At 53.8% G+C, this 16,183-nt stretch overlaps 1 protein-coding gene across 1 annotated transcript in view; it reads left to right on the top strand.

Annotated features, from left to right (window-relative positions):
* Positions 1-16,183, top strand: part of GALNT17 (polypeptide N-acetylgalactosaminyltransferase 17) — a gene marked incomplete at its 5' end in the record, with an annotated part of 428,234 nt that overhangs the window by 219,312 nt on the left and 192,739 nt on the right. The window contains 2 exons of the mRNA XM_080830474.1: positions 6,505-6,679; positions 11,819-12,016. Coding sequence (XP_080686600.1) covers positions 6,505-6,679; positions 11,819-12,016 — 373 coding nt within the window. The remainder of the gene's footprint in view (positions 1-6,504; positions 6,680-11,818; positions 12,017-16,183) is intronic.

The following is a 16,183-nucleotide window of genomic DNA, read 5'->3' as shown; positions in this document are numbered from 1 at the left end:
GTGACCAGATTTCTCTATCCCCCGTCCTTTTTTTTAATTTTTAAAGATAATTTTTAAAAATGCACTGTTGGTTTTTGTAGGGCCACTTTCATGTATTTAGCTGGTTAGCTGTTTCAGGCCCAAAGATACTCGCAGGCATACCCGAAAAGCCGAGTTTGAAGTCCATATTCCGTGTTCTTTCTGTGGTACCGTAGGTGATTTTTACGTTAAACAAATCTCATTTAAAAAGACACTGCAGAAACGTAGGGCTAGTCATGACAAGTAACTCTGCTAAAACCCCGTGTTGAAGACCGTGTTTTTTCTCCTGAGCGATCATAAAGTCCCCAGCGTGGTGAGCTGGGAGTTTTCACGAGGGACGGAGGGAAGGCTGGTGTTGGGGGAGCCTGGCAGTGTGACATGGAATCGAGGGCTGGATCTTCTCCTCAGAGACCAGACCCCCCCCACACACACACTTCAGGGAGCCTGGAATTGCTTTGGGAACAAGCTTCCGGTCGACTAGATGACCAGAATGAGGGTCAGAAAAGCAAACTGACGGCAAAACACAGAATCAGATCTTCAGGGAGGGCTCGGTGTCCAAACTCACTCTCAGAGTGGTCCCTCACCTCTCCTTCCCCAGCTTCAAGTTAACCCGGGCTTGTCACCAAACGGTCACCTGCTGTGCGGTCCCATTTATATGAAATGCCCAGAAGAGGCAGGTTCGTGGAGACAGAAGAGGGACCCGTGGTCACCAGAGGCTGAGGTGGGGGTCGGAAGTGGAGAGTAACTGCTTAACGGGTGCAGGGTTTACGTCTGGTATGATGGAAAGTTCTAGAACTAGATAACGGGGATGGTCGCCTCACATCGTGAATGCACAGAATGCCACTGAACCGTACACTTAAAAATAATAATCCAAACGGTCAATCTCATGGCGTGTGTATTTCATGGCACTACAGACAATGAGAAAGAATCCAGCAGTGCTTTCCAGAAGTCTCGGGTCTGCGTGAGAATCGTCTGGAGCGACCACAACCCTCTACTAAAGCCAGCTAAGTTAGAAACTCTTACCGTGTGCCCGGAACCCTGTATTTGCACAGGCTCCCAGGTGATTCCCAGGAAGGGACCGCTTTCTGAGAAGCGCTGGATTTGAGCCAGGCATTTTTTGTTTTTTTGCATTTAATTGGAACATGCCGTATGTGCCATTTTCTCGTCCCAGCTGTCACCTCCCGTGCATCCCCAGCCAGCGGCCTGTCCAAAGCTCAGCCACTGCCGGCAGGGAGAGGCGGTGGTTGTGAGTGGCCGGGGTGACGACAGCGGCACCGAGAGGGGCAGAAGTAATGTTGGTGGAATCGTAGCACTAAGGCAACAACAAGAGGCGTCGTGGGGGGAGAACAGAGGCCCGAACCTCTGCGGCCCTGGGCAGGGGGACGGGCCTAATGGCCGTGTTGCTCCACGCAGGGGCGACCAGCAATGGGGACCCCGTTTGGGAATCGGCAAGACAGACCCTCGCCGTGTAGACTGAGATCACCCTCAAGGAGTTCCATCTCTCAGAGGAGGCAGGGGGAGAAGGTTCACGTAGGGGGAAAAGCAGAGACGGGCTGTGACCCCCTGGGATCCGGGAACGTCTGCTCAGTTCGGCGGTGTCCCGTTCCACGCACGGGCTGATTCACCAGAGGGTGTTGTGGAGGGGGTCGCCACTGGGCCGGAGCTGCTCGGAGTGTGTTCTCCAGGACAGCAGTAGCCACAGCCCCTCGGAACTTGTTAGAAATGTGAGTTCTCGGACCGCACCCCAGACCTACCAGCGACCCTGATGCGCGTCCACCTGTGAGAAGCACTCCTTCATCGAAGCTTACACTGATTCTCCTGAGCCGCCATGCCTGGAGGGAGAACTAGAACGTTCAGTAGGCCTCGTCCTCAAGACACAGTAACCGCGTGAGGGTTGAGAGGTACAGATGTGACTCAGCCCTGGGCAGTGTGGCCACGTCCGAGTTCCTGGTTTGTGGCACCAAGGCTCATGGACTGGTTCTGGAACAGGTAGAGAGGAGTTCACAAGGCCAACGCATGCCTCTGAGCGGGGCTTAGACACAGGACCGGACTGCTGGTTTGTTCTCTAATATCCCTGAAAGCGTAGGCTCTAGGTATAATTTGGTAATAATGTTTCTGCCGTAGTTCTCAGTCCCCGTAACTTTCTTCTTGCCAATATGTACCCCTTAAGCCTGGATGACAGGTGTCTCTTTTATCGCTAAGGAGAAGATACATCTCTCTTCTGGTCCCTTCCGAATGCAGGTGGTGTTTGCTTCTTCCCTCTCAACCTCCCCAAATGCTGTTTACTGAAACCTTAAGAAACGCAGAGATTCCCAAATGACGCTGGACCAATTTACTATTAGATTTTATCACACTGGAAGGTAAACGCTTATTTTTGCCGACATGAGTTTTGGGTTTTTTATTTTCCTCCGAGTTTGCTGGTGAGAAAAATCATATGTAAGTTGTTTTTCTTACTGTTATTGTAACATCCGAGCATGGTTTCCTCTGTTAAGGATGATAAAGGGTCTCAGGTGGCGGGGCAGGGGGGAGCATTTCTTACCCCCGTCCGGTTGGGAATGGGCTTCTTTCCCTGGTGAACTTGTGGGCCTTGTTTTTACGTGGTTAACTCGTAGGCTCTCTTGCTTTAAGGCAATTTCCAAATCTCAACACCCCAGTGCCTCAGACTGTTAAAACTGTGTTCCACCAGGATTACTCGTTTCTGGAAGTCTCCGGAGCTTTCCCACTCATCCACTTCTCTTGATGCAGACCTATCCCTGCAGGGCACAAAAAGGGAATTCCTTTTTCTCTCTGGTCCCATCAGGAGGCTGCTTGTTGACTGGATCTGTGGGCCATTTTCAGGTCTCGGTTTGTCTAATGCATTTGATTTTCCTGCCTTTGGATGTTGGGTTACGCTCTTAGCGTAGGGATTGTGTCCATTTCGGCCATGCAGGCACTCTGTACATACCTGTGACATGAAGGCACATGGCCTCCTTTTGAAGCTCTACCTGTGATAGGCTTCTGCCCCTACGACACTGCTTGTAGCCAGCCTTGTTCCCGGCTCTTCTTCCTGCCTCCCGAACGCGCGTGTGTCCCCAGGTGCCGTCCCAAGTCTGGGCTCCGTCCCTGGAGTCTCCAGGCCCTTCCACGGTATCCTCTCTCACCGCTGTGTCCCCAGTACCATGTGCCTCTGTCCTCACCTCTGGGCCACTGGTTGGTTCAACAGTCTACCTGATGTCTGCTGGCATCTTGCATTGTCCCCAGGTGGACTCACCAGTGTGTTCTTCTACTTCTGTCCTTTTTCTCTTTTCTGGTTCGTGGCCTGTTCCCAGTCTCCCAGACACTAGTGGTTTTGTAGCCCGAGAAGACCCAGTTCTGTGCTTGTGCATTTCGCTGTGTGTTCATGTATCCTGGGACGTTGAGGATGCATGTCCAGAAGCTGCCATCCAGTTACCGGCAGAGCCCCACTGGGGGTCCCAGTCACCCGGCAGCTAAAGGGTGACAGTGCCTGTGGGTGCCCTGGTGTAGAGCTTAGCACTCAGCACTCAGGATACTCTCTCTGCACTTGTGGAGAATGCCCAAATTCCTACCGCCGCGCACCGATCCTAGCGAATGGGCAGGTTTCCCACCGTGCCATTCCGTGGGTGAGGTGCCCGTGTGCGGTCCACGGCACGTCCCTTCATCGCCTGCCCGCCCACCCGGCGTTCATGAGGACAAGTTAAGACCTGAGCAGGCAAGGCCTGCCGCACACTCTTGGTTAGAACTCTTGTTATGAGAAGTGTAATGAAGATGGGAAAAATCCCGCCAACGTTCAGTCAGTAGATGGTTTCTAGAAGCTCAAAACCCCGTGCATTTGGTTATCCTTCTCTCACAGTGAGTGAAGAAACAGAGGGGCCCCACAGCCTGGCCCCTCCTCCAGCCCCCTCGCCAGCGCTGGGATGATGGCAAGTACTAAAGAGACCAGTTGGTGACGTCACCTACAATAAATAACTTCTCCAGGGTGTGTAGTGTGGCCAGGCATGCCCCAAGAAAGCCCTGTGTATTTTGAGCTCAGTGGTTCTCAGTGTGGTTCCCCATACTCCAGCATGGGCGCCCCCCCCACCCCGGGTCTTGTTAGAAACACAGACACGCAGGGGCGCCTGGGTGGCTCGGTGGGTTAAAGCCTCTGCCTTTGGCTCAGGTCATGATCCCAGGGTCCTGGGATCGAGCCCCGCATTGGGCTCTCTGCTCAGCGGGGAGTCTGCTTCTCCCTCTCTCTCTGCCTGCCTCTCTGCCTACTTGTGATTTCTGTCTGTCAAATAAATAAGTAAAATCTTTAAAAAAAAAAAAAAAAGAAAGAAAGAAACACAGACACGCAGGCCTCACCCCCAACCTTCTGAAAATGGGACTGTGGGGGAGGGGCCGGGCAAGTTGTTTCAGGCCCCCCCCCCGGTGGTGCTAATGTGCCCCCCCAGTCCGAGAGCCCCCGTTCTAGCATGCAGGCCCATTCCCTTCTGGGGGCAGCTTCCTCAGGCTCCCTGGGCTGCTCCGAAGTCTCCGCCCATGTGCCCTCCACCTACGTGGACGGGAAACTCAGGGCTGAGCCTTCACACGGTGACAGTGACCATTCTCGGCGTTCTCTCACAGTGACTCATTCTGTCCCCACCACACCGCTGCAGGGCCCGTGCTGTGATGATCGTCCCCTTCTGCAGAGGAGGAAATTGAGGCCCGAACTGATTAACTAAAGCTCCCAGGGCCCCTCAGGAGATCGGTGGCAGCTCTGGGTTCTGAATCCCAGGCGGCCCGACTCCAGTGTTGAAAAACCCAAGCACATGCTACTCCTTGTTAGAGGGTCATGCCCCTGCCCCACCCAGATTCCCGTGTTTTCCCCTTTCCAAACAAATACCCCCCTCCTGGGGTTCGTTTGCTTGGGCTGCCATAACCAAGGACCACAGACTGGGCGGCTTGACCAGCAGAAATTTGTTTTCTCACAGTCCTGGAGGCTGGACGTCCAAGACCAAGGTGTGGGCAGGGTCGCTGTCTCCTGAGTCCCTCCCCCCAGCCTGCAGATAACCAGCTTCTCTTTGTGGGTGGCCCCCGGTGGCTCTGAATCTGTCCTTAGAAGAACACCAGTCATGCTGGATTCGGGCCACACTAACAAATTAGTCACCTCCTTCAAGTCCGTCTCTGCAGATAGGATCGCATCCTGAGGACCTGGGATGGGTAGGGCTTCGACAGATAGATTCTGGGGAGTGCACAGTGCCGCCCATCACGTCCCCATTCCCTCACCGTCTGTGCATTTGATAGGAACCGTTCCACGTCTCCGTGTCATGGAGACTCTCCCCTCCCACCAGCTACATACCCTGGTCTCTGCAGTTCTTCCCAGGTCCCATGGCGGCATCATTCCCTGGGACGACACCCATGACCTAGAGAGCTCAGCCTCTACCTAGGCTCAAATCTGTGGCTTTAATTCCCCAGAGTTGCTGTGTATAACTAGGCAGTGAGGGTTCTACACGACATCTGTAAATACAGCCTCTTTGGGTTTCTCTCGAATGACGTCAGAGGTAAGAGTGTCTCTTAAAGGATGGTTTGTGGCCTGCTTGTATGCTCCCCAGCCCAGAGTGACCCGTAGCACCCTCTCCCCGGCTGGATCCTTGTCGTGTGTAGATCTGTGAGTCCCCTCCCTGGGAGCCCCTCCCCGCCCCCTCCATCCGGTGATTCTCGTGTACAGAAAGGGGTCAGCTGTCCTGTCTGTGGGTTAGACATATTTGGTGCGTGTTTTAGGCCTTCCATTCCTCGATGTGTGACCCCAGGACAGGTCAGCCCCCCCCCCACCAAGACTGTGTCTTCATTTGCAAAGTGGAATGAATCCAGGTAATTAATGGAATCAATCTAGCTCCCTCCTAGTTGCTGTAAGGATTAAATTGGATCATATAAATAACGCACTGTATGCCACCTGCTTGTTGCAGAAGGCAGGCTGCTGGACCCCTGGTAGGGCAGCATTTCTGCTCCCAGGCAAAGATTCCTTTGTTAAACTGAGACCACAGCAACAATCTTGTTAGCTGTGCATCTGGTGCGTGACTGTGGGTCTGGACCACCCAGGACATGTTCTCTAAGAACCAGTGTCTGCGCTGATGGGAAAACGTGTTTAGAAGTTGAATAACAGGACCCAGGGGACGGCGGGCGGCGGGCGGGAGGGCAGAAGTGCTGGCCTAGAAAGGAGGAAAGGCCGCAGAGAGAAGCAACCCCAGAAGACATCTGCCGGCCTGGAGCGGTCTGAACGTTACAGCCAGGTGTGGCTTCTGTCCAGCTATATACCTTGGACGTGGGACGAACACTGCTGTTCTGGGCCGGCGTGTCAGCCGCGTCTTCTGACGCTCCTGCTGAGCCAGTTGTCTCCCGTACTACTGTTACTAACATGTCAACTTCTCTGCCTCTCGAACTCCCTGAGGCTGCGTTGGCATCGCGGCAGGCCGGACGCGCAGGTGACGTGACGCGTTTATGGACCTTCTTGCATTTTATCCCTTGCAGAGGAGCTGAAGGCCCCCCTGGAGGAGTACGTGCACAAGCGCTACCCCGGGCTGGTGAAGGTGGTGCGCAACCAGAAGAGAGAGGGCCTGATCCGAGCTCGCATCGAGGGCTGGAAGGCAGCCACGGGCCAGGTCACTGGCTTCTTTGATGCCCACGTGGAGTTCACCGCTGGCTGGTAGGTCACAAGCTGGACCCCAGGGGCACTGAGCACCCACAGGAATGTGGTCAGGAGGAATTAGAATCTGGGAGGTGGAACTTTGCCTGTTTCCTCAGGGGCTACCAGAACGATGGAGAAGGACTGGTGGTTCGTCTGGGACAAAACGGGGAAGCAGGGACAGATTTGCTGTCTCCTCTGTTCTTCGTGGTTGTGGTTACCACCGTCCCCACCAGCATGCAAATTCCCAGCAAAAATGACAGGTTAATTGCCAGAACTCAAGATAATCCTTGCTAAGGGGACAAGACAGCCGTATTTGTTCTCTTCTCCCACTTGCGTGGTCCCTTGTCTCAGGATGGTTGAGTGCTGTTTGGAGGAAAGAGATCCATTTATAATGCTGCCCACTCAGGGAAAGCCTCCTGGAACCCATGGGATTATCTGACCTCATTTGTAGGAAGGGAGGGTTCATCTCTGCAGATGTGGCCCCCAGGGGTTTCCCAGGTGGTGAAAAGATCGATCTGGGAGAAATGGGGGGTGGGGAGCCTCAGGGAGAGGAGGCGGCTTGGGAAGCAAGACTAGCAAAGCATCAAAATGCCCGGATCCCTCTGAGCGCTGACAGTGGGTTAGGACTTCCTAGCTGAGAAGAGCCGTCATGGGATTGCTGCTGACTGAGCACCGGCTACAGAGCAGCTTAGAGGTTAAATAACCCGTGCTCAGTTTGTTGAATTACAGAGAAGCAGAGTTTTCCATCTCACAAATCATGTTTGTACCGGGTGTCAACTCACTGGTACCATCTTGAATACATGTTGTTCATGGTACCAGATTGGAAGAGCCACTGTCCCATCACCATTGACACATTAAATCATTTCTTCTTCTTCATTTGCAGCACACTCTAGAATCTCTTTAATGGCTCGATCAGAGCATGGCTACCCGCACGAGCCCGTGAAGACTGGAAACGGGGTCAGGGCTGACCCTGGCCCTTCCAAGTGCACGTGGGGAGCTGGTGTCATCTCAGACACTAGTTTCCTTTCCTGGCGTTTCTGCCGCCCTCAGACCTGGTGACGCACAGCTGTGTGCTTGCCGCCCTGACCTCCCCCAAGCTTCGGAGTTGTTTATATCTCATAAACGGTTCTCAAATTATGGTCCCCAGGCCAGCAGCAGCATCTGGGAGCTTGTTCGAGATGCAGATCCTTGGGCTCCCCCAAGGCCTCTGAAATCAGAAGCTCTAGGGGTGGGTCCAGCGATCTGTTTTAAGCAGCCCTCCAGGTGACGCTGATGCGCACTCAGGTTTGAGAACCGTTGGGCTGGAAGCCACCCCAGCAGATGAACTCGGATGTTCCATTGGAACTTTTGTCTTTCTCGCCCCATCCTCGCCTCCCTTTTCTATCTTTTCTATCAAACTGGTGGCTCTACCCACGTCTCTGTCCGCTTGATTCTCCCCTCCCCGTTACGTCACTCATCCGGGCAGCCTCTGGCTCTCGCCAGCCTCTAGCTCTGGCTTGTTTTCTCTTGTATTTCGAACGTCTGCCCTTTCTCCTTGGCCTTGACCCCACTCCCTACCTCACACCTTGCACCTCAACTTGCACAGTGGCTGCCTGAGTCATCCTTTCCACAAATATCTCCTGGACGCCTACCACGGTCCCAGACGCCATCCTGGGCCAGGGGTGGGGTGACCAGCTCTTCAGGTCTGCCTGGTGCTGAGGGATTTCCCCAAATGTAGGACTTTCAGTAGTAGAACTACGACAGTCCTAGGCAAGCTGGGACAGTTGGTCACTCAGCTGGGGTTCAGAATCTGGCAGGATTTGCTGTCAGCCCTCAAGCAGCGCGTGGTCTACCTGGTCTCTGTGCCAGCCTTAGCCCATCACACTCAACTTCCACATGTCTATCGGAGTGACCTGTAGTCCCTGGTGGTTCCTCATTACAAGACAGACCCTGTGTCTCAACTTTCACTGGGTTATGCTGCGCTCGTCATTTCCAACCTCGGTGATTTCTGATGCCAAAGATTTTCATCTTATCCGGGGGCCAGTCAGCCACTGCTTCTCCGTCTGGAGCTCTTCTGCACACGTCTTCTGCATTCTGAGACCTCAAGGAGGTTTTTTGTTTTTGTTTTTTTCCTGTAACTTAAAGTACCTTGCTAAAGTCAACGGAATTGGTCATAGCAACTTTTAAAACTGGTGTTAGTTTTGCAATTATTAGCTGAAATGTAGTACCGAGAAACCAGGACATTTGAGTTCAGTTGCTTGGAGTCTGTAGCTTAAAAACAGCTTAACTTTGTACAGGTTACACACGTGGTCACTTAGTAAAGTCCTTCTGAGACTCTGTCCTTTTTGTTTAAAGAATTGGAATTTGTTCTCCCTTCCTGGAAGGGAGCACTGACATTTAACAGCCTTTAGGCTGTCGTCCCATGTACATAAAATGGAAATCCGGCCGTAAGAGACCATGTGGGAAAGGAGTCATGATGCCTTGTATTTTATATATCGATGTACTTGATTGTGAAGGGAGTAGAGGTTTGATTCAGGACTCATGGACACTTGTAGTAAAATGCCTTAAGCTGTTAACCGTGATGTATGAAACAGGAGTTGCTCGGGGCGGGGGTCGGGCTGCATAAGTCTACCCTGGTCACGGGGCTAATGAACAGTGTGAGGACAGCCACTTCGAGAAAACCCAAATTAAAAAAAGAAGAAGAAAACGAAAACCAGTCTGTAGATGAACAATCTGATCATTGCTAAAGTGAGGCTGTTTTCACCTATTGATTCGATGAGGTCCTCTTGGCGGCCCCGATGGGCTACAGTTCTCCCTGTGTGTCAAATCCAGGCGTGTTAGCTACGGGCTGTGGGTCTGGGGAACGTCAGAGAGTCGTGCTGTTACCTAAGAATGCGATTAGGTGGTGGACGTTTCTCAGCCAGAGCAGCCAGTGCCGGTGAGGGAGGTGAGCGAGTGAGCGCGGCGGGTCCTCCAGAGGCGGTCCGCGAGTCTCGGGGGCTTGGAGCCTGCGTCCCGGCTCAGATCTTCCCCTGAAGACGCCAGCGGACGGCAGCGCGCGGACCGTTTGAAAGTAACAAACAGCTCAGGATCGAAATGGGAGACGCGTGTCCTGTCTCTCGGTCTGAAGCGATGGGAAGCAGAGCTCTGCCGAGGACGCCCTGTTGTCGTGCCTCTGCGGGTTTCTGCTTGGATGTGATGTCGTCTCTTCTGCTCACACCCCGTTGTCCAGAGCAGGTCCCAGATAACGGGCTGCGGGAGGGAGTGCGCAACTCTGCAGGAAGCACGGCTGGTCACCCGGCGGAAGGTGGGGTGTCCCCAGGCAGGCTGCGAGTAACTGGGAGCAGGTGTACCTTTCCCCACACACTGGGAGATCACACCCCGCAGCATCAGAAGCGTTGGTGGAACATAGCTCTCCTGCCCCCAAGCTCGGAAGCTCAGCACAGTGGCGGGGGACGGATTGCTTCTCTGCAGCAGCCAGACCGGCTGGGGGAGCCTGGTCCTGTCAAGGACACAGTGGAGCCTATGGGCAGGGTGCGAAGCCAGGCCATCCAGGTCAGAAACCCGGGCTCTGCCACCGGCTGGCCGTGTGGCCCGGGGCAAGCCATGTAACCTCATTTGTGCGATGCTGATCATACTGTCTACCTCCTGGAACCTTTGTGAGGTTTACATGAGTCGCCCTGGCTCCTTGGGGATGCTTAGAATGGTGCCTAGTGTGTAGTAAGTGGCCCGTACGTATCCGCTGCCATTAGCTCGTGCAGAAAACCAGTGTGTGCTCTAACCAAGGCAAAGGCGAGGTATAGTCAGAGTGACTTGCTGAGATGGAGAAGATGGCCCGAGAGCCGAGAGGAAGGACAGAGACTTCCTACCAGGAGAAATCTCAGAAGGCTTCCTGGGAGAGGTGGCACTTGATCTGGTAAGACTCCATAGGTAACTAGACTTCCTGCCAGGGGCCAAGGGCGTTCCTCCCGGGAGGACAACCGCAGGAGCAGGTGCTTGGAGGGGTGAAGCTCTGAAGCGTGTCTCGAAGCCGCGGCGAGTCAGTCCCACTTGGCTTCCGTCTGTATGGTGCGCGCAAAAGCGCTGGAGGCAGTGAATGGCCCAGGGTTTGTTTTATTGCTCGTTTTAAATAGAAAGATGAGATGAGCCAACAGGTAATTCAATAGCTGGAAATGAAAAGAGATGGGAGGCAGGCCGAGCGTTCTCATTATTCTTCCAAATAATGCAGAGGAACGGTATTTTCACTTGACTCTTTCCCAAAGCCGGAAATCTCAGCGGGGAGATTGATGCCCTGGCTTGCGAGAACCATCTTTGCCTTCTCGGATCTGGGGAACAGTCCTTGCCGACGTCTGCCCGGGAGACACACACTAGGGGGGGAGCCTGGCCGTCTGCTTTCTCCCGAGTGGGCAGGGCTGCACCTTGCGCCCCGAGCCAGGTCCCTGCCCGTCTCCCGCTGCAGCCCTGAGGGGCCGGGCTAGCTGGGAGGCAGGACTCTGCCTGCCTTTGCATTTAATTAGTTCTCTCCTGCCATTGCTAACCAATTCAATTAGATCCCTTTTAAGAAATCAATTAAATAATCAATTAAAACAACTGAAACAGTCACACACACCGAGAAGCTAGTGAGATGCTTCTTAAAACCAGGCCGTCAAGGGCAGAAGGGACCCATTTGGGGAGAGAAAATTCAGCTCCTGCAGAAGAAACAAGAGACGTCAACCAGTGCCGGAGCGGAAACGGCAGACACTGGGAAGCCTGAGTGCGGTGTGCGTGGTGAACCGCGTGGAGTCCGCGGGCTTATCTTGGCCTATGCTGTCAGCACAAAACACAGGCCTGGGGCGTTCGTGGGGAGAGGCCCCCACGTTCTGAATCCTCGCTCCAGCTCTCTTGGGCCCAGGTGACAGCGCCGTATGATACCCCAGGGGCCAGGGCGTGGGCCACACTGCACCGCCTTCCAGAGCACGCTCCCAGGGGCACGATCCACCCCGGGGCAGGTCGCGTATGTGCCTCAGTTTCCACCTGAGCCCCAGCCCGCCCAGGGCCCGCACCTTAGCTATAGGTCACTTCTGTGCATTCCACGTGGGGTGGGGGGGTTCCTGCCAGTGGGGGGTTGGGCGTGCCGCAGGAGCGAAATTTTACTTCCCTGTGTTTCAGGGCCCTGTCTTTTCCTTCCGTGTGTTTCAGGGCCGAGCCGGTTCTGTCCCGAATCCAGGAGAACCGGAAGCGAGTGATCCTCCCATCCATCGACAACATCAAACAGGACACGTTTGAGGTGCAGCGGTACGAGAACTCGGCCCACGGCTACAGCTGGGAGCTGTGGTGCATGTACATCAGCCCCCCGAAGGACTGGTGGGACGCCGGAGACCCGTCTCTCCCCATCAGGTCGGTGCGGGCCAGCTCTGGAGACTGTTGCGTCCCCAGATCCCAGGGACGCGGGAACCCGGAGGGAGGGAGTATAGGAGAGGCCACCTGGGGTGGCCGGCAGTGGGCAGAAGCCGCTTTGGGACTTGACCGTGTCGTACTGTCAGAGCTTTCTTGCTGAGGAGGGCACCATTTTGCCGGTGTCTTTAGCTAATGGTTTCAGGTGCGGCTTATCAAGTGGTGATAAGGAAAGATCGAGATGATGGGAACGTCCGCCGCCTTTCATCCATCCTCCTAGCTGATGGTCTGTGTTCAAGAGCTTGGCCTGTGACCTTTGTGGTGTGTCATTCCTGTGCCTCTCTCAGACCTGCAACCCTCCCTCCCCTTTTTGTGATGTGGGAACATGGAGAAAAGAACCATATTTCTGTGACTCCAGAGGGCACCTGGAGGGCCTTTGTGCAGTTCTGGATGACTTTTGCCCACGTCCCACCCTGCTGCCCACAGAGAGGAGGGGGATCGGTACCCCAGAGCACGCCAGCCGGGAAGCTCTCACGTAAGGGGTGTTGAGTGAAGTGGGTTGACGTGGACGTACTCCCACGCCTGCTGTGACAAATCACTGCCGGCGTGGTGGCTGGAAACCACGCGGATGCGTTCGCTTACGTTCCGAAGGTCAGAGGTCCGGAGTGAGCTTTCCAGAGCTGAGTGCAAGGTGTGTGCTCGGCGGAGGGGTTTCTTCTGGACGCTTGAGGGGGAGTCCATTGCCATGCCTTTTCCAGCTTCTGGAAGTCCTCGTTCCTGGGTTTGTGGCTCCATCCTGTCCCTCCTCCCTCGTCTTCCTTCATCCCACGCCCTTCTCCTCCCTCTGATGTTCTTGACACCGGGCGATGCGCCCTTGTGACAACATCGACGGTCCAGGTGCATAAGCGAAGGTAATTCTCTAGCCCACAAAAAAGTCGCATCTGCAAAGTCCTTTTTCCCACGTAAGGTAACATTTACAGGTTCCGGAGATTAGGGTGTGGATTTCTTTGAGGGGAGGGGGTGTTGTTCAGCCCACCCCAGAGGCTGTTTTTAACCAAGACGAGACCTGAGTCATTCAGTACTTCCCGTGAGTTTTGCTGAAGGACCAAAGTGGCTTCAGACCTTCAGGGCTCTGTCTTCAGTTAGGAGAGGTGGGAGAGGCTTTCCCACCTTGGCCGAGTTTTCAGGTGGCGTTTGTTGATCTAAAGGAGGGTTGCAAGAAGGAGTCGTGGGGTAGGATGAGGACTTTCGACAGGTAGTTCTGAAGTTCATAGTCGTCCCATTTTAAATAACAAAGATGCCTCACGTTCTCTTATTTTCCTGCCCGAACTGAGAGCTGAGGACCTAATCGCTTTAGAGTAGAGCTGCCCTGGGCAGGTCTGTGCGACAAGGAAGGCGATGCTTTGGACCCGTAACTTGCTGCACTGGGGATGTCCTGTGACTCAGTTTCCATCCCAGTCTCGATGTTCCGTGCCGTGCTGTAGGGCCACACTCCTGGCTCCTTGCAGTACTTACGTATACTCATCAGTAAGGTGTCACCTGGGAGCAAAGCACGACCTTTGGGGAATTTGAATTTAATGGGTGGGCTGCCCCCCTCACATCCATTAGGATGGTACTTCCAACAAACAAACAAGCAGAGAGGAACAAGTGTTGGCAAGGATGGAGAAATCAGAATCCTTGAGCACTGCTTGTAGAAATACCAAATCATGCAGCTGCCATAGTTCCTCAAGAATTTCTAAAAAATAGAATTACCATGTGATTCAGCAGTGTCACCTCTGGGTACATACCCAAAAGAGTTGAAAGCAGGCTCTCAGAGAGAGAGTTGCGCACCCGTGTTCCTGGCAGCCCTAATTCACAACAGCTGGAGGGTGCAGGCGACCCACGCGTCCACCAGCGGGTGGATGGGGGATAAAACGTGGTGTGTACATGCCACAGAATATCATTCAGCCCTAAAAAAGGTAGGAGGTTCCCACGTAAGCTATAGCATGGGTGAACCTTGGGGACGTCACATTAAATGAAATAAACCAGTTACCAAAGACAACTCCTGTATGGTTCCACTCATGGGAGGTACCTAGCATGGCCAGATTTATGGAGATGGAGGACTGGTGGTCGTCAGGTGCTGGGAGAAGAGAGGCGTGGGGCGTGTTATCCGATAGTGCGGAGTTTCAGTTTTGCAAGATGAAAAGCGTTGTGGGGTCGGGTGCAGGACAACATGGATGAATGTAACCCTGCTGAGCTGAACACACATCGTACCTCCTCCCTGACCTCAGCCGCCATGGATACGGGCACGGGGCTGTGACGGCGGCGTCAGCCCCAGAGGCAAAGCGGTGGGAACAGTGCTGTGCTCTCAGGTGCCCGGCAAACCGCCATTCCTACATACGAAAGGCACCACGTGAAAATGTGGCTTGTATTTTATGAGTTATGGTAATGTTAGCAGATGATTAATACGCACTCTAAAAAGACTCAAGAAAACAGAGTTGTGATCATGAGTCATTAATATTACATGTATCTCTGACGTACAAAACAGAATCAGATACCAGCGATCTCTTCTTAATGTGTCATAACCGACGACACGCGTGACTTGTTAACGGCGGGTGGAGCTCTTTCATCGTGGGACCGAGGTTTTAGGGCCCTTTAGGTGTTGCTGCGCAGATGCACTAGGATTTCTTGAATGTGAGGACGTGGTCGTTTCCACTCCCCACGGTGACCCGAACACTTGAATAGCAATGGTTTTCTTTTGGGGAAGGATGGGGTGGGGAGAACATTTCACAATCCGCATGGCGCTCGGCTGGATGAGGCTGTAGGTACGGAGTCTTCCCGGGTGACAACATAATATAGGAGATTTTGCATTAAGAAAATTTATATCCTTAAAAAAGAGGAAAGTGTGTACCTTTTCTGTTTTAGTTCTTTCCCTTTTCTTCCTCTATAGGTGCTTTTTCTCCTGCCTGGCAAATGGGTCATTTCCCACCGTTTTCCATTTGTTCTCTGCCCTTCTTTGTCTCCACCAGAGCCGCTAGAGTGGAGAGTGGGCCGGTGCCGTGAAGGAGAGCAGAGTCTGGGTGTGGGGGCAGGCGTGGGGCTGAAGAACGCCTTGCCACCCACCCCCAGAAGGCAGCTGCTCCCAGCCCCAGGGGACGGTGCTAGCGTGGGGGTGGGGACCCAGGGCTGGCCTTTGCTGGGTCCTCAGACTTTGAAGAGAACACACAAATCCAGATCATTCCATGAAGTCTCCTGACATCTAAATATTGGCCCCCAAATCCCTCTTTTTCGAAGCTGTGCAGGAGACCTGTGTCATTCCCAGGACAGCCATATCCCTGCTTCTCACACCGGGAGCCTGGCCACTTGCGCTGTGTAGTGTGACTGTAGGACTGGGGGGTTTGGGAAAGGGTTACTCGGAGTTGCAAGAGAAGCATAGTTAGGCTTTCCGGAGCTTGAGTTAAGCCGTACAAGGTCCCCCATCGCCTCCACCGCGTGTCACCGCCCTCTGCTGCCGGTACTCTTCAGGGAAGGACTAAGGGCCCCGGCCCAGCTCCCCCACCTCACAGAGCAGGGTCTCACGTCTTTGTTTAAGCCCTGATTTTTCTCCAGAGTGACACCATGTCCAGTGTTACATTAGTAATGTTTCTGAGTCAAGGACCTCCTGCCTAAGCTAATGAAAGGTGTAGATCGTATCGACCCTGAATTTGTCCGATCAGACAGAAATTTTCACATAACTTCATAAAGTTCGTGAGGCCCGAATGATTCACAGGGCTCCTGTTACGAACCAGTGCTGTGTTCCTACTTGCCTCTCGCAGCCGGAAAGCCTCTCTTTACCGTCTTTATTGCCCACCAGACCGTAGACCTTATGAAGCCAGGAGTGTGGCTGGGTCGCGGCTGTGGACCCCGAGCCCGCCTACTACCCGGCACTTAGTCATCTGCTGAGAATTTTTAGCGAACGACCGAATGGGTGAGTGGCAGTTGAGGCTCTGAAGAGACATCAGTCCTAGCAATTAGAGAGAGCGTGAGAGTGCCCAGAGGTCCTTTAGAGAAAGACAAGGAGAGCCCGAATATTTCTGGGATGGAGGGAGCCTTCGTAAGGGAGATTGACAAGTCTTGGTGAATGATCGGACATGTATGAGGACAATCAGGGGAGTAAGAGATTTAGTAACAGGAAGACCCGAAGTACCACTG

Source organism: Martes martes (assembly GCF_963455335.1).
Source record: "Martes martes genome assembly, chromosome: 18".
In the NCBI taxonomy this organism is placed as follows: Eukaryota; Metazoa; Chordata; class Mammalia; order Carnivora; family Mustelidae; genus Martes; species Martes martes.
This window is presented reverse-complemented; position numbering and strand designations above follow the sequence as displayed.